The sequence below is a fragment of the Apostichopus japonicus genome, chromosome 10 (assembly GCF_037975245.1).
Source record: "Apostichopus japonicus isolate 1M-3 chromosome 10, ASM3797524v1, whole genome shotgun sequence".
NCBI classification, from domain to species: domain Eukaryota; kingdom Metazoa; phylum Echinodermata; class Holothuroidea; order Aspidochirotida; family Stichopodidae; genus Apostichopus; species Apostichopus japonicus.
Genome location: NC_092570.1, coordinates 12108489 through 12133568, shown reverse-complemented (window position 1 = coordinate 12133568; position 25080 = coordinate 12108489). Strand labels below are relative to the sequence as shown.

Sequence of the window (25080 nt, the reverse complement as noted above, 5' to 3'; positions counted from 1 at the left end):
TATAAGGGAATATTTTCAAACTTAATGGTCATGTGATACAAGGTCACCAAAGGTCAGCTAATGTTAAAATTTGAGTAGTATTTTGGGGGGAGAAAATGGGTAAAGAAAAAATGTTTGAATTTTTACAGTCATGCTCTTTATTTAGGTCTCACCGATCAAAAATGTCAATTGGTTGACCTTGGGGTGACCTTTGTGTGTGAAGTTATGTATACAAGTTCAAAGTTAATTTTTAGACATTTAATGCAATTAAATCTCAATGCCAAGGTGCAACATGGTTGATATTTTGGGACAAGTTGTGAATGGGGTGGTGGAACATTTTGAAACTTAAAGGTCATGTCATCTGAGGTCACCAATGTTATCATATATGTTGACACGCTTGTAGGTCTCTTATATTTCTTACATTTTCGACGCCATATTTAGATCTCAAAAGTGCCTTTTGATCAAAAATCCGATCACATTTTGTGATCACAAAAGTGTTGGCTATAGTGTTGGTTACTTTATGGGAACATGTACAGTAGGACCACAATTACTTGGACTATTTGAGCCCAATCTTGCTTGATAATATTATGTGTATTTTCATATACCCCAAGCAAGGAACCACAGTGCCCTTGGGCTCTTGTTGTAATCTTGGCCTTCTTCCTCGCAATTTTGAAATTTCTTTGGCAAATGTCGAAGTTGTATTTCGAAATTTAGAGATATTTTGTTTGAAACGTCCACTCCTTATCTTGAAATAAACGACTTTTTCACCTTTATGAGGAAATTTTCATTATTTATTGCCCAATTTGTACATTTGAAAATTTGACCTGATGACCATTGACATTTCAGGTTAATAAATAATAATAAAAACACACTTAAACAGTCATTAATTACTTTGTGGTGTGACACTTTCAGCCATTTTAACATTTAATCGGGAAATTTCAGATATCTGTAATTGAATTCGAGATATCTGAAATTGAATTCGAGATATCCGAAATTGAATTCGAGATATCTGAAATTCTATTTCAGATATCTGAAATTCAATTCGAGATATCTGAAATTGAATTCGAGATATCTTAAATTCTATTTCAGATATCTGAAGAGGGAAGCTTGCACCAATCTCATAGTTAGTGTGTGGTTGTGACACGTTTAGTATAGGAAGCATATTGTTTTTATAGAGGTCAAAGGTTATTTGGAGTCACCAGAGGCCATACTGTGGAAACCTTGCTTCTTAATCTACCGTATCTCCCACCGACAAGCCTAGTAATTAACACGTGCGTTACACCTCATAAGAATAGGCAGCTGTTGGCATTTGGAAATTACCTTATGGGCTTCCGTAGAAAAAAAATCACGTACGAATTCTCATAAATCTCAGCACGTCGATAAGGTGCCTACTTTCGCTGATACATTACTTGCAAAAAGGTGTATTCAGTTGTATATACAGCGGTGCTATTGGAAGTTTTCCGTCGTAATTTCGCAAATGTCGAGATTCACTGCCAAATAAAAAATAAAACTAGGTTTGGATGTAGTTTTTGTTGGGGAATTGACCAGGCGCAGGTTACGAAACTTAACTGTTGCCTATAGTTATATTTTGACTATGACCATACTCAATTCGAATTAATTGTGTAAAACGGTCTTAGTTTGGCAGTGAGTAAGTTCACGTACGTGCTACGTCTGGATCGGCTGTTGATCTAAAGTTATGTAGTCCACCAGTTTCGACATAGCTAGGCCTTGAATGTAACTTTCTTCTTTCGTCACGTTGGTGATTATGGGACAACTCGAACAAACCTGGCTAGGCCTATTGGTAATTTTATGTAGTCTAGGCCAGCAACGGTAGGGTAAAGTTGGGTTCGTTGACACAACAACGTGGAAAAAACAGTTAGAATACCAATAGGCCTACACTTAAGATGGCAAAACATCTCCTAAATTATTTCTTATCAGTCATAATTTGCAAAATATACAACAATTAAGGAGTTTTGAGACAAGTTTGCTGTTGTTGCTGCTAGGAGCTTTTGGAAGATACTGCCTAAATCAAAGCGATCTTTTACGCAATGGAAATCTCAGGTTGAAGGAGCATCTTTCTTCCACTCGGAAGTGGTGTCGAGTGAAAACCTTTGCAAAAAACCTAGCAGCAAATTTGACTCAGAACTGCTTAAATTGTTCTATATTTTGCGAATTATGACTCATGGCATGTAGGAAATGCATTAAAAAATAATTCTGGAGATCTTAAGCCACGTTAAGTGTATTGGTATTCTGACACGAAACATTTTTCGCTTCAGGTTTTTGTGTTTACGAACCCAATTATGTACAAGCACCTTTATTCACATGTATGCAGTGTCGTTTGTAAATAGCGACACAGTTAAGGCAATGGGCGACTTCTCTGATACTATCTACGGATGCCCATAAGCTAATTTCCAACAACCCCCCCCCCCCCCCCATTCTTATGAGGTGTAACACACGTTATCTAATTGTCTGGTCGGTTGGAGATACGGTAGATTATGAAAGAAAGTTTCCACAATTTGACCTCTGGTGACTTCCATAAAACAACTTCTTGCACCTAACGTGTCACAACTACATACTAAATATGATATTGGTCCAAGCTTCCATCTTGAGATGTCGTGTTAACAAGGTTTTCACAATTTGACCCCTGATGACCTTTTAAAACAATGGACTTCTTCTATGCAATGTGGTACTCCTACACACGGAATATGAGATAAGTCCAAGCTTCCCTTCTTGAGATATCGTGCTTGACAAGGTTTACACAATTTGCCCAATGACCTCCTCTAAAACAATAGGCTTCTTCTACTAAATGTAAATGGTACTCCAACACGAAATATTAGATTTATCCAGGCTTCCCTTTTTGAGATATCGTGTGTACAACAAGGTGTCTCACACACACTCATGCCCTTATTTTACTAGTTACTGGACATAACAGCCCTTGGTTCATGGTGAGAATATCATTGAATCTCATTGTGAAACATTTATAACTTGGCATGAACAGATGAGCTGAAGTAATAATAAACTGTTCCCACTATAAAAGGATAAAGTAATGGTCATTCATGTTACTCAATTGCCACTCATTTGTCATCACTAAACTACATCATTCTTTGCAATCTTAGGAATAACATGGAGGATATACAATTTTCAACAGGCTAAAATTTGGATGGAATATTGCTAAAACTTCAAAAGGAGCATTCTACACATTTTACATCCATTAGAGGCAAAAATGTTGAAATCCAAAGAAAACCCAAGTGTGAGGGAAAAAAATACCTCCAATAAAGTTTCAAAAGATTATAGAAATTAACAAAAACCATAATAGTAACCTTGACAACAACAAATTGTGATGCAAAGTTGGGAATAGTAGAGGGCAGTATATTTAAATCACTAGGTTGAACTGAACAGAATGAGAAGTACGAAGCATTAAAACATTACATCCCTGTATTTCAAACACCATTAACCTCCTGTAAATCAGGAATGCTAAAGACAATAATGAATTAATTCAAGGAGCTGTTGGTGCTTACAATATTTTGTCTTGCCTATTTCACATTAACAGATATTTATACACATTTAGTTTCTGTCATAAAAGATCTAGCTGAGAATATATGGTCATAATACAGTCAAACTGCAATCCCATGAGTTATACCAGACTTCTTCTTAGTTAGATTTTGTGTGTGTACCATGGTTCTGTAGTTCAATGAAACTAGAGAGTGAACAAACATATTTAATTCTCACTCTTCAAAACTGCTTATTTATAACTGACAGGCAAGAAATTAAAAATCTGCCTTGTGGCCACACCAATAGTATTTTTATTAACACAGATGTCTGACTTGAAAACTGAGACTGAACCTCTGAAATACCTTGAAATACTTTCTCCAACCAAGCAAATCAATGTTTGTAATACACATAAATGATAACTTCTGTGAAATGAAGGTAGTGCACTTGCCTACCTTAATTGCTAAATTCAAACCAGATCTATGGTACAAAATATTCTGTTATAGAATATAAGATGGGAGAGGCACACAACACTGAGGAAGGGGTACAAATGTTAAAACTGTACAAGAATGCCAAAACCATTGAATTCTTATCAAATATAACAAAAATGCAATGAGACCTCTACTTGTACTGAACTTAAGATATGCTAGTGAACTGTAATATATCATTGGCTAACCAAAGACAAAAACAAGGGCACAAGGCAAGACTTTGTGCAATGAAAAAGGACATTTACTTGGTGATGGGGAGGGGTAAAGAGGAGAATGAATGTGGGTGTGTCCTCTATCCCCTTGCTTATCTGGGCAAATCTAATCACGAAAGCAGGTAACAAGGACTTTAGATAATGCACATAGTAGGACCAAATGACACTTCGAGATGGAGAAGGGAAAAGGGCATGTGAAGGGGTATCCTTTATCCTCTCTGTCAGGGGCGGACTGGGTCTTAAAACCGGCCCGGGCATTTTTCACCAAGACCAGCCCATTATTCATTATTGGGGAAGGGGTCTAATTGTTCCCCTCCCCATTGAGATTTTTTGAAGTTAAAATGCCTAGATGCAAAATGGTTCTATATTTCTCAATTTTGTAGGTTACAATAATCCTTTCAAAAAGACCCAAAATAATTTGCCAGAAGCAACACTTGATTAAACTGAAAAAAAAAAATAAACAAAAATATATATGTTTTAGACTGGATTTAATTTAGTTTTTCAAGCATTTTGTGACAACTCGCTTGAAAAAAACCTAAATAAAAATCCACTAAAACATATGTTCAATAACACGAGCACATGTCATGTCTACGAGAGTAGGAGCCTACGCAGTTCGCTGCTTCTGGCGTCCACACCATCAATGATATTATTAGTTTCAAGTTTGGCCAAGATCCTCTATTCCACAGACATCAACATGTACCCCTCAAGATGTTCTTGTGTCATTGTACAAACACCCTACTGTATGTGGGTCATTTTTATTCATACATAATCTCTCAGGATTTAGCTACTGAGTGATATCCAAATAATCTAATAAGATTTTACCTTTTTTTAATTCGTTTTCTGGAGTATGAGGTGCAGATTAATAAAATCTGCATTCTCTGCCAATGCTATGTATATGTCAGAATGCATTGGTCACCGTATATCTTGTCGTAAAAATATTAGCACGGACGGGTGCCAATCGCACGATCTTTTGTTACGAACTAACAGACTAACTAACATGGTGAATTCATGAGCTGATTCCTACAGTTAAAAATATAATTTTACATATACAGCCCGTCTGTATTCTATTAACTACTGTGAAAATGGGCTGTAATTTTTACCAGGGCCCCAGCCCACAGTCCAATCGAGCCACCGGCCCACCGAGCATTGCCCAAATATCTGTGTGGCCAGTCCGCCACTGTGCTCTGCTAGTACCAACATATGACTTATATATATATATTTTTTTGGTACAAACTTACTTTACAATCGTAACAGCCACAACATGAATGAATCATTAATTCAATAGCTTACCAACTTCATTCACCTCAAACTGGTATTCTTGTCCATCCTTGTAGTTAATTTTACAAAGACATTGTTCATATGTTGTCCTAGACTACAATAAATAACATTTGAGTCACTTGATAATTTTTTAGACTGGTTGGTCATTTTTGGAGTAAGATAGGTATTTGTATTAAACAGAGTTGCTTTCACAGGGCTTTACATCTTCTTGAAAAAGCTTGTGAGAGCTGTTTGCTTCCTGCCACTACTTGGGGGAGAGCCTTTCTTAGAGCCTTTGTCAGTGGAAGGTGATGATGAAGTACTATTCAATGAAGTTTCCTTTTTATCTCCAGATGGAGAATTTTCCTCTTTTGATGGTTGTGCTTGCTCTTCAGTCTCGCTGCCTTCACCGGATTCATACTCAAAAACTTTCTCTGTCACTGGAAAATAGAGACACAAATATGAGGCATCGAACAAAAGATCCAGTTATAATCATGAACTCTACGACAGTCACAATTTTATGATAAGCAAATGGTGTGTAGATATCAAAGTGCTTTGCAAAATGTAGACATAGTACATTACATATTCATCTGACATGACTCCACAGAAATAATCATTTATCATTATGGTTCCACAATGTATGAGGGTAATTTACACCATACCAGCCCTTTAACACATTCAGATGTTAAACCTTAATGAAAGGTGACTAAATAAGCCATTCTGACTGATCAGGTATGCTTGGTTGTAAAATGTTAGCATGGAATCATCTCTTTCTACAGATTAACAGCCTGTTCTGCAGCATCATGTTTAAAATGTCATTAAGTTGAACCACTGTGTACTTTCATAGAAATAGATTTAACAAGCTAAGGCATCTCACAAAGATAATCACACAAGGGCATTTGCCTTCAGCAAGGAATGAAATGAGCATCAATGAATAACATCCAATCTTGAGTGGCTTGATCTTACACAATGTTTGCTCAAACACTGATATTTCACCCAATTTTATAACATTAGCTTTTCTATCACAAAATATGATGACGATGATGATGATGACGACGATTACGAGGACGATTACGACGACGACGATGATTATCATCATCATGAAGATGACGATGATGTTGTTCAGTTTATGTCTATGTTAAGTTTGGATTATACTTACCCATGCATCCTTCATTATCAACGTATCTTTTCTTCCTCCAGACTTTCTTTCTCTTGTTCCCACAAGTCTCTTGCGATTGGGAAGATTGGTTACGCTCTCCCTGTGTACTTCTTGGTTCTGGGGTAGGGGGAATCGGTGTATCATCTGCCAAGGAAAATTCAATTGACACAACCAGATGAGAACATGCTTCTCTGAGAAGAACATGGCAGCATAGCACAATGTCAGTTTGGTGTCGAGAGAGGAAAGCAAATCAGACACCAATTGAGAATGATCCAAGACATGAATGTATATATGATAAGAGAGACTTATAAACTTAGTGAGAAAACTAAACCCAACAAACCACAAAGTTCCCATCAGAACTGAAACTTGAGGCCCTTTCACTGTACTTGTACGTAAACTGTGTTCACAAAGTCTTACATTCAATAGCATTAGTGCATTGCAACTATATAGAAATGCATTCATTAACCAAAACCAATCTTCCTGGAAGGTATACTGCAAGTCTGCAACACAATGCAATTTCTTCCAGTTTCAGGGGATGAAGTCCAACAATCAATATTGTAAAACAAACATCTTTGTCCACCTAACAGCATATAATTAAGAAGTTAATTTATAACACAGATTGCAACAAACTTAATGATACATTATCTCTTTTGTTGCATTATCTGAGGTACAAACTAGCAAGTTTCTCTGTAAAGAGAAACTGTCCTGAAACTACCACCTAATATTCTAGTAGGCATTCTCCTTTTTCCTAAATCACTGCATGTTCTGGACTATTCTCCCATTGACTTCTACCTCAGGAAATGGGTTAAAAAAAGACTATGGAGTAGTTTTTGAGTATATTATTGCAAGCAAATGTGAAAGTGTAGCCAACTGTGACAATCTCAGACCGTTATTATTTTATAGACAAGCACTTGAAAAGTTTGCCCTCAGTGATTTAGCATTGAAGCTTCACATTTACAGAGTTATGGTATGAGAAATTAAACGTGCAATGAATAGCCAAGTTTCCTGATATATTCAGAGTGGGTTAACATATATCTGGGTAAAACTTTTACAATGCTTTAATATAAACCACATACTTTGAAGCATTAGGATGAAAGTAAATTCTGAGATGATTACTTACCCATTTCTTCTTCATCTTGTTCCAACATATCAACATCACTCTCCTCATCCTCGCTGCTGCTGCTCTCTTCCATTCGAATCACTCGCCTCCTTTTACTTCCATTCTCCTTGATAGAATCTTGATTTCAATAAAAGTTTAAAACAATAAAACAAGTTTGGTGCTTCAGTGGGACACTACTATTGCATAAGCCTAACTCACTGGTACCTTTAAACAGCATCCGTATGATTCCATGCATGTCCATGTTAACACCTCCTTCCTTTTCCTTATGTATTTACCAATTAAAAATTAAATTTGGGTTTTACTATTACAGATGTTTTGCTTGGATTTTATCTAACATAGTCTAAAAGTGTAAATGGGATAATCCTCAAGCAATTTTAAGAAGAAAACATGGAAGGAAAAAAGAAAATCTCTCAGTGTCCCACAGCAATTCAAGGAAAGTGTACATGCCATTGTTTACTTGATACACAAATGAAACAGTTATCACCATAGTAATAATTGTAAGAAATCTTTACTACTTCACAGTGGTAGGGTGAACAACTACCCGTAGAGCAGTTGTATTTCAATAGAGAATGTATTGCTACCTACTATACTTCCAGCTTTCCTATCAGTCAGCAATTTCTTAACCTCCTAATAGCACAATCAGTCTTTGCATGCTGGGTAACGATACATTCCAGGGCAAACACAGCTGCTTAAATTTTGTACGGAATTGACTGCTCTCCGGCCATTGCAAAGTGTTTTCTTTCAAATCTCATGAGTATTTACTTTTCATTTCCAGAAGATTTTTCCATAAAATTCAATAAGATATTCACAACAAAGTGACCATGAATGCAAACTGCTCCAACTGTCCATACTTACCTGGTTCAATCTTTGTTATGCCCCTTTTTTTTGCCTTCTTAGATTCTACAGTTTGTTTTTCCTTCTTTTCAGTTGTTTTTGTTGTTTGTTTTTTAACAGGGGTGACTTTCATAGGTTGGCTGGTCTCCTCCTCTCCTTCTGATGAACTTGTTTTTCTTTCTGTTGTCTTCACTGACTTTGTTTGCTCATTCTTTGCTGACTTGGCTTCATCTATGCTCTCTTTGCTTGATTTAGATAAATCATTGTTTTTCTCCTTGTTTTTCTCCTGATCTGCAGATGGTTTTGCAATCTTTTGACTTGAGTGGAATGCATGCATCAGGGACCCCTTCTTGGGTTCTTTGTTCGTCTTCATTCATAATGCGATGGATAAAAGAAATGAAGAGCTTCATTTTATTCAATTCTTTCCGTTATTATTAAAGTATACACACTAGGGATAATTTGATGGTATATAAAACCTGAAACGTTCTTTGCACCAAACCTACCAACCATTTCAGTGTCATTATTTGATGCTTAGTTTTATACATAAATTAAGCATGTTCTTATATTAAATGGAAATATCATTTGAAGACAGTTTTGCCCCACATTGTATCATTTCTTTTCTAACAACAAGTAGTAATATATCACAACTGTTTGTTACCTTTTTGGCTGTTGTCTCTTTTGGAATCTCATTTACTTCTGATTTGACCTTTGATTTTGCTTCTGTTTTTGATTTAGTCATGAATGCAGCCAGTCCTGGCTTCTTCCGTTTGTCATTGGAAGATGATCCAACTTTAGGAGGGGATTTGTCTTTTTTAGATTCATTATGGTGACTGACTTGTCCATTTGGGACAGGGCTGGTTTGAATAACAGATGAAGAAGCTGATGGTCCAGCCTTGGCAGCTTTGCAAGTAATTGCTGAATACCTGAAAAGTAACACAATGCACATAATTATCAACATTAAAGGGTACAACCATTTTTCCAATGAAGGTAGTAACAGGGTGGCATAAGTAGGTAGCAAAGATGTCTCACACTTTAGTTGGGGCCCAAATGCCAGGGTCAACCACTCCAAAATGTTCCCAAGCTTACAAATTTCATTGCAAGTGTGATCAATTGTGAACAAGCTAGAGTAAGTATGAGTACATGAACCCGAACCAATACCAAATAAATGTACATGTGATGTCCAATGATCTACAATGTGTAACTTGCAATAGCATATTAGACACATTTCTATTGAGCAAGATAAAATACATTATGAATATACCAACTAGTACCTGTGGACCATACTACTATCCATTAACATGAAATATGAAACTGCACAATGGTGTAAAATTCAGACTTCTTAAGACAAGCTGGTATCATGACCATGTCTGGGTGGCATGTACTACAGTACATGGTATGATTAGTGGTATGAGAACCTTCTTTCTATCATTGTCTTGATTGATGTGTTCTCGTAAGGACTCTCCTCTGAAGATGGTCACAAGTCCAGTCTGGTCAAGGGATGTCAGAAGCTACATTACATCCTTGACAAGATGGCAGTATAACAGTAGACAGGTAATTTTATCATTTTATCTTTAAAAACCAAAACAAAGTAAGCTTTGGGAAAAGTATTTTTCTGATTCACTAGCCTGCCTCCTCATAATTTATGCACTGAGCAGCCCTGCTACAATAACAGGGGGCCTGCAAGGTAGGATGTATGCTACTCAAACCCCTCTACATGGTGGAGACCACCTTCCTTTGCAGATATGGAGACTAGTGCTGTCTAGACCAATTAGGTACCAGCTCCTTCCTCTGTTATCGCCCTTGATCCTGTCCAACCTTAGAGTGAACTGCAATGGTCTGTGTACTTCTGGCTATGGTGTTGCCTTGCTGGAGTTCTAAGTGAGACTTGTTTGCCCAGGTCAGATGCATCCTAACCCAAAAAGGGAATTTGCAAGATACTAAACAACTAACTAATGAAAATACAACAGGTACACACATATAGAATATGGATATGGCAGTACATAAACTACAGGGAGAATTACGGCCTATAAAACCACCTAAATTGAAAAAGTATACCTATTAGAAGAACAGTACAAGATGTCAAAAGAATTTTGTGTTTGAACAGATACAAGTTCTAGCATATCCGAAGATAGAAATTTGCCAGTTACAACTATTAGAATGAAAAAGGCAGTAGTCTGGGATGGACTGGACATCAAACAAGGACCAGGTCACTCTACAAATTATTAGAATGAAAAGGGCAGTGGTCTGGGATGGATTGGACATTAAACAAGGACCAGGTCACCCTACAGTTATTAGAATGAAAAGGGCAGTAGTCTGGGATGGATTGGACATTAAATTAGGACCAGGTCACCCTACAATTATTAGAATGAAAAGGGCAGTGGTCTGGGATGGATTGGACATTAAACAAGGACCAGGTCACCCTACAGTTATTAGAATGAAAAGGGCAGTATCCTGGGATGGATTGGGCATTAAACAAGGACCAGGTCACCCTAAAATTATTAGAATGAAAAGGGCAGTGGTCTGGGATGGATTGGACATTAAACAAGGACCAGGTCACCCTACAGTTATTAGAATGAAAAGGGCAGTATCCTGGGATGGATTGGGCATTAAACAAGGACCAGGTCACCCGAAAATTATTAGAATGTAAAGGGCAGTATCCTGGGATGGATTGGGCATTAAACAAGGACCAGGTCACCCTAAAATTATTAGAATGAAAAGGGCAGTATCCTGGGATGGATTGGGCATTAAACAAGGACCAGGTCACCCTAAAATTATTAGAATGAAAAGGGCAGTAGTCTGGGATGGATTGGACATTAAACAAGGACCAGGTCACCCTACAGTTATTAGAATGAAAAGGGCAGTATCCTGGGATGGATTGGGCATTAAACAAGGACCAGGTCACCCGAAAATTATTAGAATGAAAAGGGCAGTGGTCTGGGATGGATTGGACATTAAACAAGGACCAGGTCACCCTAAAATTATTAGAATGAAAAGGGCAGTAGTCTGGGATGGATTGGACATTAAACAAGGACCAGGTCACCCTACAGTTATTAGAATGAAAAGGGCAGTGGTCTGGGATGGATTGGACATTAAATTAGGACCAGGTCACCCTACAAATTATATGATGAGAATCAGTGGCGTAGGAAGGTACTTTTGAGTGGGGGGGCTGAAGACTGATGGCCGACCTGGGGGAGGGGTCTGCATTTCCAGGTGGCCTCAGATGCAATTTGGTGCAATATAGCACATTTCGAACACCCACTCCATTTTGTAAATAATTTTGCATTTTCACCTGGCCTTAGATGCAATTTGGTGCTCCAAATGAGATTTTTTTCTCATTTGGAAATGAAAAAGGGGTTTTCTGACTTGCGAAGCGGTGGGGCGGAATGATATTTCCACCCCCCATGGCGCCCCCCCCAGCCCCCAGCTTCCTACGCCCTTGATGAGAATGAGTGAGGTAAAGCGATTTCAAGCAAAGTGAACATCCTCAAATTCAATCACATCAAGACAAATTATAGGAAAGAATTCATTGTTGAAGTTGATCTTCCATATCAACAGTGAAGCATTCCCATGTATCAGCTGCTCTTCTCATAACACTGTAAATTTCATATAAACTTCTACAAAAAGAAGAACGAAAATGTAAATGATGGTGAGAAAAGATGACAATGATCAGCATAAGTATACTACATCACTGTACCAAGGAGGTGTTAAAAGTCACCTTGGGTAAGAAAAGCCTATGCCAGTCTGTTTGTAACACATCTAACTGCCACAATGCTTTACAGGCTTCTAGCTCTAACATTGTTGAAAGTATGTAAATCAATACTAAGAAACCGACAGACATACAAACATGCACACACAGGATTTAAACTTACTGCCAATAATTATCACTAACTACAGTAATGGTAGGATAGAATTGCTAGCAATGACTTACTTGTTACACTCTGACAAATTTTGTTTAGTAATGTCAAAGTCTGTCTGGTATAATGCAGCTGTGTCTTTCAAAGTAGACTTTTGAATGCTGTATATATGCTCACAGAGAGTCTTCTTCAGAGATTTCTTCACATCTTAGACAAGGGAGAGGAAATATTGGTACAAATCATTAGACTTACAGTAGAGTACAAGGAACTTTGTACTTTTATGTAGCAGTGGTGCGAACAACCGTTCCTCCCTCAAGTAATTTACCGCATGGTGTTGTAACAATGACAATTAAACTCTATCATGGCAATCTAACCCCCTATCATGATAATCTAACCTTCTATCATGATAATGTAACCCTCTATCATGATAATCTAACCCTCTATCATGATAATCTAACCCTCTATCATGATAATCTAACCCTCTATCATGAATATCTAACCCTCTATTACGATAATCTAACCCTCTATCATGGCAATCTAACCCTCTATCACGATAATCTAACCCTCTATCATGATAATCTAATCCTCTATCATGATAATCTAACCCTCTATCATGAATATCTAACCCTCTATCACGATAATCTAACCCTCTATCATGGCAATCTAACCCTCTATCACGATAATCTAACCCTCTATCATGATAATCTAACCCTCTATCATGATAATCTCACCCTCTATAATGATTATCTAACCCTCTATCATGATAATCTAACCCTCTATCATGGCAATCTAACCCTCTATCACGATAATCTAACCCTCTATCATGATAATCTAACCCTCTATCATGATAATCTCACCCTCTATAGTGGTTATCTAACCCTCTTTCATGATAAATGATAATCTAACCCTGTATCATGATAATCTAACCCTCTATCATGATAATCTGTCCCTCTATCATGATAATCTAACCCTCTATCTTGATAATCTAATCCTCTATAATGATTATCTAACCCTCTATCATGATAATTTAACCCACTATCATGATAATCTAACCCTCTATCATGATAATCTATCCCTCTATCATGATAATCTAACCCTCTATCTTGATAATCTAACCCTCTATAATGATTATCTAACCCTCTATCATGATAATCTAATCCTCTATCATGATAATCTAACCCTCTATCATGACAATCTCACCCTCTATAATGATTATCTAACCCTCTATCATGATAATCTAACCCTCTATCATGATAATCTAACCCTCTATCATGATAATCTAACCCTCTATCTTGATAATCTAATCCTCTATCATGATAATCTAACCCTCTATCATGATAATCTAACCCTCTATCATGATAATCTATCCCTCTATCATGATAATCTAACCCTCTATCTTGATAATCTAATCCTCTATAATGATTATCTAACCCTCTATCATGATAATCTAACCCTCTATCATGATAATCTAACCCTCTATCATGATAATCTCACCCTCTATAATGATTATCTAACACTCTATCATGATAATCTAACCCTCTATCATGATAATCTATCCCTCTATCATGATAATCTAACCCTCTATCATGATAATCTATCACTCTATCATGATAATCTATCCCTCTATCATGATAATCTAACCCTCTATCTTGATAATCTAATCCTCTTTAATGATTATCTAACCCTCTATCATGATAATCTAATCCTCTATCATGATAATCTAACCCTCTATCATGATAATCTAACCCTCTATAATGATTATCTAACCCTCTATCATGATAATCTAACCCTCTATCATGATAATCTAACCCTCTATCATGATAATCTAACCCTCTATCAAGATAATCTAACCCTCTATCATGGCAATCTAACCCTCTATCATGATAATCTAACCCTCTATCATGATAATCTAATCCTCTATCATGACAATCTCACCCTCTATAATGATTATCTAACCCTCTATCATGATAATCTAACCCTCTATCATGATAATCTATCCCTCTATCACGATAATCTAACCCTCTATCATGGCAATCTAACCCTCTATCACGATAATCTAACCCTCTATCATGATAATCTAACCCTCTATCATGATAATCTCACCCTCTATAGTGATTATCTAACCCTCTATCATGATAATCTAACCCTTTATCATGATAATCTAACCCTCTATCATGATAATCTGTCCCTCTATCATGATAATCTAACCCTCTATCTTGATAATCTAATCCTCTATAATGATTATCTAACCCTCTATCAAGATAATTTAACCCACTATCATGATAATCTAACCCTCTATCATGATAATCTATCCCTCTATCATGATAATCTAACCCTCTATCTTGATAATCTAATCCTCTATAATGATAATCTATCCCTCTATCTTGATAATCTAATCCTCTATAATGATAATCTAACCCTCTATCATGACAATCTCACCCTCTTTAATGATTATCTAACCCTCTGTCATGATAATCTAACCCTCTATCATGATAATCTATCCCTCTATCATGATAATCTAACCCTCTATCATGATAATCTAACCCTCTATCTTGATAATCTAACCCTCTATCATGATAATCTCACCCTCTATAGTGATTATCTAACCCTCTATCATGATAATCTAACCCTCTATCATGATAATCTAACCCTCTATCATGATAATCTGTCCCTCTATCATGATAATCTTACCCTCTATCTTGATAATCTAATCCTCTATAATGATTATCTAACCCTCTATCATGATAATTTAACCCACTATCATGATAATCTAACCCTCTATCATGATAATCTATCCCTCTATCTTGATAATCTAATCCTCTATAATGATAATCTAACCCTCTATCTTGATAATCTAATCCTCTATAATGATTATCTAACCCTCTATCATGATAATCTAATCCTCTATCATGATAATCTAACCCTCTATCATGACAATCTCACCCTCTATAATGATTATCTAACCCTCTATCATGATAATCTAACCCTCTATCATGATAATCTATCCCTCTATCATGATAATCTAACCCTCTATCATGATAATCTAACCCTCTATCTTGATAATCTAATCCTCTATAATGATTATCTAACCCTCTATCATGATAATCTAACCCTCTCTCATGATAATCTTACCCTCTATCATGATAATCTCACCCTCTATAATGATTATCTAACACTCTATCATGATAATCTCACCCTCTGATGATAATCTATCCCTCTATCATGATAATCTAACCCTCTATCATGATAATCTATCACTCTATCATGATAATCTATCCCTCTATCATGATAATCTAACCCTCTATCTTGATAATCTAACCCTCTATCACGATAATCTAACCCTCTATCATGATAATCTAACCCTCTATCATGATAATCTCACCCTCTATAGTGATTATCTAACCCTCTATCATGATAATCTAACCCTTTATCATGATAATCTAACCCTCTATCATGATAATCTGTCCCTCTATCATGATAATCTAACCCTCTATCTTGATAATCTAATCCTCTATAATGATTATCTAACCCTCTATCAAGATAATTTAACCCACTATCATGATAATCTAACCCTCTATCATGATAATCTATCCCTCTATCATGATAATCTAACCCTCTATCTTGATAATCTAATCCTCTATAATGATAATCTAACCCTCTATCTTGATAATCTAATCCTCTATAATGATTATCTAACCCTCTATCATGATAATCTAATCCTCTATAATGATAATCTAACCCTCTATCATGACAATCTCACCCTCTTTAATGATTATCTAACCCTCTGTCATGATAATCTAACCCTCTATCATGATAATCTAACCCTCTATCATGATAATCTAACCCTCTATCATGATAATCTAACCCTCTATCTTGATAATCTAACCCTCTATAGTGATTATCTAACCCTCTATCATGATAATCTAACCCTCTATCATGATAATCTAACCCTCTATCATGATAATCTGTCCCTCTATCATGATAATCTTACCCTCTATCTTGATAATCTAATCCTCTATAATGATTATCTAACCCTCTATCATGATAATTTAACCCACTATCATGATAATCTAACCCTCTATCATGATAATCTATCCCTCTATCTTGATAATCTAATCCTCTATAATGATAATCTAACCCTCTATCTTGATAATCTAATCCTCTATAATGATTATCTAACCCTCTATCATGATAATCTAATCCTCTATCATGATAATCTAACCCTCTATCATGACAATCTCACCCTCTATAATGATTATCTAACCCTCTATCATGATAATCTAACCCTCTATCATGATAATCTATCCCTCTATCATGATAATCTAACCCTCTATCATGATAATCTAACCCTCTATCTTGATAATCTAATCCTCTATAATGATTATCTAACCCTCTATCATGATAATCTAACCCTCTCTCATGATAATCTTACCCTCTATCATGATAATCTCACCCTCTATAATGATTATCTAACACTCTATCATGATAATCTCACCCTCTGATGATAATCTATCCCTCTATCATGATAATCTAACCCTCTATCATGATAATCTATCACTCTATCATGATAATCTATCCCTCTATCATGATAATCTAACCCTCTATCTTGATAATCTAATCCTCTATCATGATTATCTAACCCTCTATCATGATAATCTAATCCTCTATCATGATAATCTAACCCTCTATCATGATAATCTAACCCTCTATAATGATTATCTAACCCTCTATCATGATAATCTCACCCTCTATCATGATAATCTATCCCTCTATCATGATAATCTAACCTTTTATCATGATAATCTATCCCTCTATCATGATAATCTAACCCTCTATCTTGATAATCTAATCCTCTATAATGAATATCTAACCCTCTATCATGATAATCTAATCCTCTATCATGATAATCTAACCCTCTATCATGATAATCTAACCCTCTATAATGATTATCTAACCCTCTATCATGATAATCTAACCCTCTATCATGATAATCTAACCCTCTATCATTAATATCTAACCCTCTATCACGATAATCTAACCCTCTATCATGCCAATCTAACCCTCTATCATGATAATCTAACCCTCTATCATGATAATCTAACCCTCTATCTTGATAATCTAATCCTCTATAATGATTATCTAACCCTCTATCATGATAATCTAACCCTCTACCATGGTATTCTATTAAGATTATTAAGATTTGTCAACAAAAATTGCTACTCATATTTGTGGACCAATGTGTCTATTATACATGTCATCTTGAAATGCTATGTCCAGCAGATAATATTCTCAGTTGACAGCCCTGAGCATCTTCACCATCATTGTTATCTGCATAATGCTGTTACTCTTTACATTAATATATGTTTAATTTCTTCAATCCAGATAGCATCAACCATATTAACTGTAAATTTGATGATGATGATACAGTAGTTGCCTTTCAACAAACATCAGATATACAGTCTAGACACTGATTGAAACGTCACTGTGCAAGAAATGTTCTCAACTGATACACAGTCTAGACACTGATTGAAATGTCACTGTGTAAGAGATGTTCTCAACTCACTTTCCAAATCTTCTTCTTTGACAATTGCTACTTTGTTTAACTCATTGCCTGATTTTGTCTCTTGGGTTCCAGAGATGAAGAAAGTTAGAGTGATTGGGTTGGATTCTTTCTTCTCTCGCCAATTTTCTGCAAACTCTGCCAACTTGCTGTAAGCAAAATAAAATAAAACTGTTAGCAAACTGCTTATCCACTATCTAGAGAGCCTGTGTAGGAGAATGTGTAAAAGTATGTTGGCCTGACGTTACGATCCTAGCAGGATCTTCTTCAAAGGCTGAATGACAAGTAACAGTAACGGAAGGGACAAAAACACACACAGAATAAAGACAGGTTAATGAGTATGGTGAACAAAAAGAGATAGATGTAATGGGATTAGTAGACAAGGGATGGAGAGGAGAAAGAAAGAAACCAACAGGGTAAGAGGAGAGGTAGGAGATAAACAGTGGAGGGACAAAGAGAGGATTAAGGGAAGGGGGGTAGGGAATAAACATGAGAAGGACAAAGACAGAGAACTAATACTACATTCCTATATGAAGCTAAATGTTACAGAGAACTAATACTACATTCCTATATGAAGCCAAATGAGACAGAGAACTAATACTACATTCCAATATGAAGCCAAATGAGACAGAGAATTAATACTACATTCCTACATGAAGCCAAATGAGACAGAGAACTAATAATACATTCCTATATTAAGCCAAATGAGACAGAGAACTAATAATACATTCCTATATGAAGCTATATGAAGCCAAATGAGACAGAGAACTAATAATACATTCCTATATGAAGCCAAATGAGACAGAGAACTAATAATACATTCCTATATGAAGCTAAATGTTACAGAGAACTAATACTACATTCATAAATTTGTTAAACTTTTCACTGAATCTCTCTCTCCCTCCATGGATTGCCAAATGGAACTTTAGCATTAACACAAACTTGATATGAATCACACCTGTCACATTAATTAGTTTCCTTGATAAACCTGCTGATGTTAAAGAAGAACATGCAAGAGGAACTAATCGTACACAAATTACACACAGCTTCTGCAAAAAGGCACATTGTGATAATTAGCTCATTGGAATCATTTATGTCTATTGCTTCTTATTTATTAATAATCTTATCTTTGGTTCTGTAAAACCAAGTAGTATGAATCTTTGTTACAAACAAATTAGAATGTCTGAAAACATCATATTTTCACATCTCAACAAACATAAATATCTAACAGAACTTGATAATTACTTTACCTCTTTGCTTGATTCACATGCAATGATAAAGTTCTACTGAGCCATTTGTAAGAAACCTGCAGCAAAGAATAAAATAACTAATATTTTATACAAAGGAAAGCATTTATTCATTACTCACATTTGTAATCAGATAACAATCATAACACATTCAATTACAATGTAACCTGTGTCACAAACTTTGCTTGTTCTGAGAAGTAACTTATCATAAAATGCCAATGGAACATAACAAGGTAAATGCAAAGAAGATAATGCTACTCAAAGTTCTACACAGCTACTATACTCCTATCGTTGAGTTAACTATAACCCAACCAAGCCTTCAGTTATTACCTGGAATGATCCATGGTATGGAATGAGTGGGAGGGGGGAGGGAGGGGCCCATTACTACAAGATGCAAATGGAAAAGAACACTGATTGCTATTATCTCAGAGAGGTTGACCAACTAAAATAATAACTTGCTATAATTTTCAGTGTATATATTAGAAATTTTTTACTTACAATTATTTGAGACATGCAACAAAATGTTACTGATAAGAAACCTTTGTAAGGGATCCAAGAAAAACAAGGTATATTATCCATGCTCAATGAGAAGGGCTTTCCATTACCAACATATGATTATGCCTATAAGTAGTAAGTGCCTTTCACCAAAATGCTAATATTCAGAAGCAACCTGTAGGGAATGTACGAAGCCCAGATTTTGTTATTTTGTTATAGGCTACTTGCCATTGTCATCTATCAATGTATGTGAAGTGAACAAGACGGGACCCAATTATGTCTAAAGTACTTCATCATCCTCAAAATAGTTAAGGTAATGTTTGGATGAATTTATGCTTCCTATTTTAAGCACAGATTGGATCTGACCAAGGAAGTACAGCATTCTTGCAACAGTTACACAGAATTTTTGTGAAACTGCACCCAGTGCCCAGCCAAACTCTCATTACAGTAGTAGAGAACATGTCGTCATCTTTGCAAATGCATATTGCGGCACAACCCATGCTCCATACAGTTCCTACAGTAATCACAACAAAGAACATGTTTGAATACAGATTAATTTCTTCCTTAAGTTTCAGTGAAATTTCTTATAAATTATATGTTCTAAAAAAATTGTTGAGTCGTCATATATGTAGTGCATCGGTGATTTTGCGATTTTTGTGTAACAGAAGGTAAGTTTGAACAGCAGACTCTTCGTAGTTTATACATCGCGCTGTCCAGCATGTACAGTAGGCTACTCTAACATTTACACTAATCGCACAGTTCTGTGAAGCCTAAGCTTTACGCTACTACTGCTCTGACATTGATACCGCCAAGTTTCATCTTTCGGTGTTCAAAATACTTTTAATGCTTCCTTTTACTGTAAAGTAGACCCGTGAATTTTATTTCAGCGATTTCGAAGAACGGTTTTTGAACTATGGTTTGAGTGTGTATTATGTGCAACGCAATATGTACGTACCAACTGGGCATGGTAGGCTGTATACGTACGTTCCCCATGTGTACTTTTAATGCTTCCTTTTACTGTAAAGTAGACCCGTGAATTTTATTTCAGCGATTTCGAAGAACGGTTTTTGAACTATGGTTTGAGTGTGTATTATGTGCAACGCAATATGTACGTACCAACTGGGCATGGTAGGCTGTATACGTACGTTCCCCATGTGTACTTAATATATAATAAGAACCACTAGTACTTGTGGGGGAAATTTCAGAATAATTTTCTGGAATAGAAGCTTGAAGCTGGGACTTAACACCAGGGCTGTAAAAAATGTTTTTTTCCCTGCAAGGAAGGAATATTTTCCCTCGAACCATATGGTAGCGGCGCAGGGGGGTGTGTGAGGGGGGATGTGCCCGCCTCACAAGGTACAGATTTTTGAAATATGAGGATGCAATTGGCGCCATTTGGTGCACCTTTTTGGCGATTTAAAACAACTTGCAATCGTTGAGACCAGTGCTAATTTGAACTTAAAAAGGTAATAAATATAATTTTTATAACAAACTGGTTTAGTGTGTCAGTTTCTTGAGTTCTTACCTTGACAAAACTCAAAGTAGTCTCATCTCAAGCAATCACTCCAGTCTGATAATAATTTATTATACATCTATAACCCAGCTGTCACATTGTACCACATCAATTATTAATATGTAATGTAAACAAACATCGTAAAGTTACATGAGATGCAAGTGAGCCACTGATCTCTACACATCAGTGGAGCTGGAGCGAGCACGTGTATTTTAGCAATGGAGTGCGCGATGGATCCCATCAGTTTTTATGTACAGTGTGCCGCATGGCTTGGAGCAGAGAGATAAATTGGATATGGTTCACGATAAAAATAGAACAAATGAAATAAAATTCCTTCAAAGAGGACGCCCAGTAAGCCTTTATTATTATATTGTGTTGGATCGATCAAACTGAGCAGACTTTACACTTCTTCAAATATTTCTGATAAAGACTAAATAAACGAAGCCATTTTGTATTTTTGTTGACTTGTGGGCCTACCCGACTACCCCTATCAATTTTTCAAAGCGCACGAGAAAAAAAACACTCCTCACTTCACTCTCATTCACGTACAAATAATATCGAAACTTTTTAAAATGACAATCACATGTTGACAATCATTGCATCACACTACCTACGAAAAGTTCTGCGTGCGCGCAATCTTTGTCACAATATAACGAGTAATGATGTGTCCCCAAACCACTCACAAGGGCAATGTCAATGTCACACTGACACCCACGGTACAGCGCGGGAAGGTTGCTGTAAAAAATTAGCCTGGCGGGAAATGTTTTGAACAACAATATTGCCATTCCACATTTTAAAAAATTTATATTGTATGTTAGAAAGTAAACGTTTTCTGTCGTATGAATTTGACTTCAGCTCAGTGTTCCCTCTAAGGTGCGGGATTCCCTTCAACTGACTCAGTAATCCCGCAAAGAAAAAATTTGTCTGCTGGAAATCCCCGCATTGTTTTCTTGCATAAGTTGCATTCTCGATTAGTTTATACTCAATACACAGCGTATATACTTGACTGTATGGAGATAAAAACTCTGAAAATCAGTAGAGAAATTACCAATTGTGTACGAAAAGTAAGTTGGTACACCTTTCAAATTTTACGAAAGATCGAGCAAAACACTTTCGAAAAATTCACGCGAAACTGGCATATCGTCTTAAATGCAACTAATGTCATGTAAACAAGGCTCTAGTACACCCATTTATGAATAAACCGTAAGACCACATCTGGTGTTAAGCGGGGAAAAAGAAAGTATTTTCTAGAATTTCCAAAAATACGGAAAAAATAATATCCTACCATAGTTAAGTGCATATCAAATAGCCTAACCACCTTGTCGGTTACGGATCTCACGTAACTACAAAAACACAACTAACTGTATTTTGCGAAGTTGACGTTTTCTACAAGAACATGGAAACAATATTTAGCATTTAGTTAATCATGCCAAGTGGCCTAAAACATAAGTTATTACAAGGTTCACTTTCATAATAAAGATGGCAATGGCTATAGGGGCCTTGATATCATGATATGCGTGTATCAACGTATGGGCTGTGCCTCGTGTACTACATAAAACGTTCCTTGGAAACGTGCCAAAAAAAAGAAAAAAGATTAACCAACAGGTGTTAGACAGGGGAAGCGCTCACAGTTGTTTGGCAATGTACAGTACCTGGGAAAATTCCCAGGTACTGCGCGAACACCGACGGGAAATCGGCAGTGTGTTCGCGGGAAATTGAACAAGGTTTTCCAACATTGGCTTGAGAGATTCAGCGGGCTTGCGGCGGCGATGCCTTTAAGTGTATTAAATAATTATGATGCTATTTTGGGTCATTTCAAGTGAGAAATAAAGACACCCAGACACTAAAGTTAGCGTTTCTGATTTTTTATTTATAATTTTTTTAAATTTTATTTCCTCTTTGGCTCTTTCTCTAACCGTTTTTCTTCTTTTTTTTTTGCTGCGTGTGAGATTTCCTGCGAGTTTTCAAGATTTCCCGGCAATGAGCTTCCCGTTTTGCCCTCTTTTTACAGGCCTGCTTAACACACAGATTCACACCTGAGATGAAAATGCACCCATTACCAATGCAACCACATTTGGGCTTCCAGATGCTAGGGTGCATTGTCAAGTGGCCCTGCATCTATAGTTGAACCAATTTGTGCTACAAGTGCTTGCGTTATTCATCCCCTACAGCTGCCTGGGAAATCAGGAAACAGGTTGTGTTATTCACCGGCAACCAGACTAATAACGAGGGCTGTATGTTTTATTTGTCCCACTGCCACGTTAATAACATGTTAGGTTTTCTTATTCAAATTGGTTTGGCAGCCGGGGGAATCTAGTATTCATTTAGATCCTCCTGTAAGCAGGAACTCGCAAAGAAGCCTCATTGACTTATCAAAGCCACAAGCTGACCGAAGTCAGTCTCTTACATTCATTATTAACGTCCATGATTATGAATTGTCAATTGTCAACAACTCTGTAATTGGACGACAGACATTAATCTTCGAACCGGGGACCTTATGATTGGAAGACACAGCCCTGTGTTAACCACTGAGCTAACAGCTGTACTCCTAATACACTACGACTCCTAGTGCAACTGTTAGTCCAATTACTCCTTATTCATATGGCTGCCGGGAACAAGATATATAATGCCTTTTCGTGTTCGCGCGTCAGCAGAATGAAAGTGTGGGCACTCCATCTTAATCGCCGGGCAGTCGTCCGGTTGCAGGGGCGAATAACACCTTATTCCTAATAAGCGCGTAATAGTATTACTATTAGTACACTGTCCAGTAGGCCTAACTTAGGCTAGGCTATGCTCCACACTTCTGTGCTATGCTCCACTCTTTGTCGTGGCGCAGTAATTTATGCTATATATCAAATTAGAGATTGGCTTATGAATTGATTTAATTTGTTTAATACTGCAACGTAGATGATATGGGTTGTTTTCAAGGTGCTAATACATCCTTTGATACATGTTTCTCTCACCACACGATCTTCGTCAAAAAGAAATTCCTCGATGTTGTCTAGGATCATATCTCCCGCCATCTTGCTTTTACTGATACCGGAAGTGACATACTGTGGCGCAAGTTCATGCAAAGATTGTAGCTAGACGGAAAGAAAAGAAAATATCGCTTATAAATGAGACTGGAAAATTATAATACATAGTTTAAGTAGAATACGTATAGGTAATTTGGTTGGTTATTCCACAGTAATACTGACATCTCTGCGATACTTTTATACTTATTCATAATGTCTTTGCACTGGCCATGAACAAGATCGACACATTGCGACGATTCTTATATAAATCCATTTGTTACTTTTACGTCGCTTCATAAATCTGGCAACACTTTTATGCAGATAGCATAATTACATTTCAAATACACAACTAGTACTGGCAGATATGAGATAACATATAAATATTGCACCACATCATATGGGCTTTATAAAAAAAAACCAAAAAATATAAAAGGGGAGGGTGACCCCTCCACTTAGACTGCTCCCCATATTTGTGACCCCACCATTCACACCGTCAAATCCCGCCCCTGCTTGTGGCTCTGCAGAGCTAATGCTAAACTAGAGGTAAGTGTGCAGGAATAATAATATGTCATGGATTAATTATATTCTACAATAAATGAAATATTCGTCCTTAGAAATTCCTTTGAAACGCCGTAACATATGTGATGACATGAGAGTTCCCCAAACTTGAACTTACTCAAGAAGTTTAAAGGCATTGAAGACTCGCCCAAACTGCGTGCCGCGCTCTGAATAAGTTAACTTTCCGTTGATTGCAAGTGAAGTTTTCTGCTTGTGGCTACAAAATGCAGACAGTTTGAATGAAACGTGATACCTTGTTATCTTTAGCTGGACCTGGGATGTCCATCGCTGTATCGTTTGT

The 25080-nt window shown here is 36.6% G+C and overlaps 1 protein-coding gene across 1 annotated transcript; it reads right to left on the bottom strand.

The window, feature by feature from the left end:
* Positions 1–3332: 3332 nt before the first annotated feature.
* Positions 3333–25080, bottom strand: LOC139975251 (DNA polymerase delta subunit 3-like). Its single transcript, XM_071983007.1, has 10 exons — positions 25033–25080; positions 24171–24290; positions 19203–19258; positions 17956–18101; positions 12467–12599; positions 9197–9461; positions 8560–8905; positions 7705–7821; positions 6585–6728; positions 3333–5865 (listed from the first exon to the last, which is right to left on the bottom strand). The coding sequence occupies exons 1-10, from the start codon at positions 25063–25065 to the stop codon at positions 5645–5647; spliced, it is 1581 nt and encodes a 526-aa protein (XP_071839108.1). The 5' UTR covers positions 25066–25080; the 3' UTR covers positions 3333–5644.

Excerpts from the sequence above, each read along its gene's own strand:
- LOC139975251 (XM_071983007.1), bottom strand. The coding sequence starts at position 25,065 with ATGGACATCCCAGGTCCAGCTAAAGATAACAAG. Across the intron at positions 7,822-8,559 it reads CATAACAAAGATTGAACCAG|ATTCTATCAAGGAGAATGGA; the intron begins GTAAGTATGGAC and ends ATTGAAATCAAG. Across the intron at positions 6,729-7,704 it reads ACAAGATGAAGAAGAAATGG|ATGATACACCGATTCCCCCT; the intron begins GTAAGTAATCAT and ends TTTCCTTGGCAG.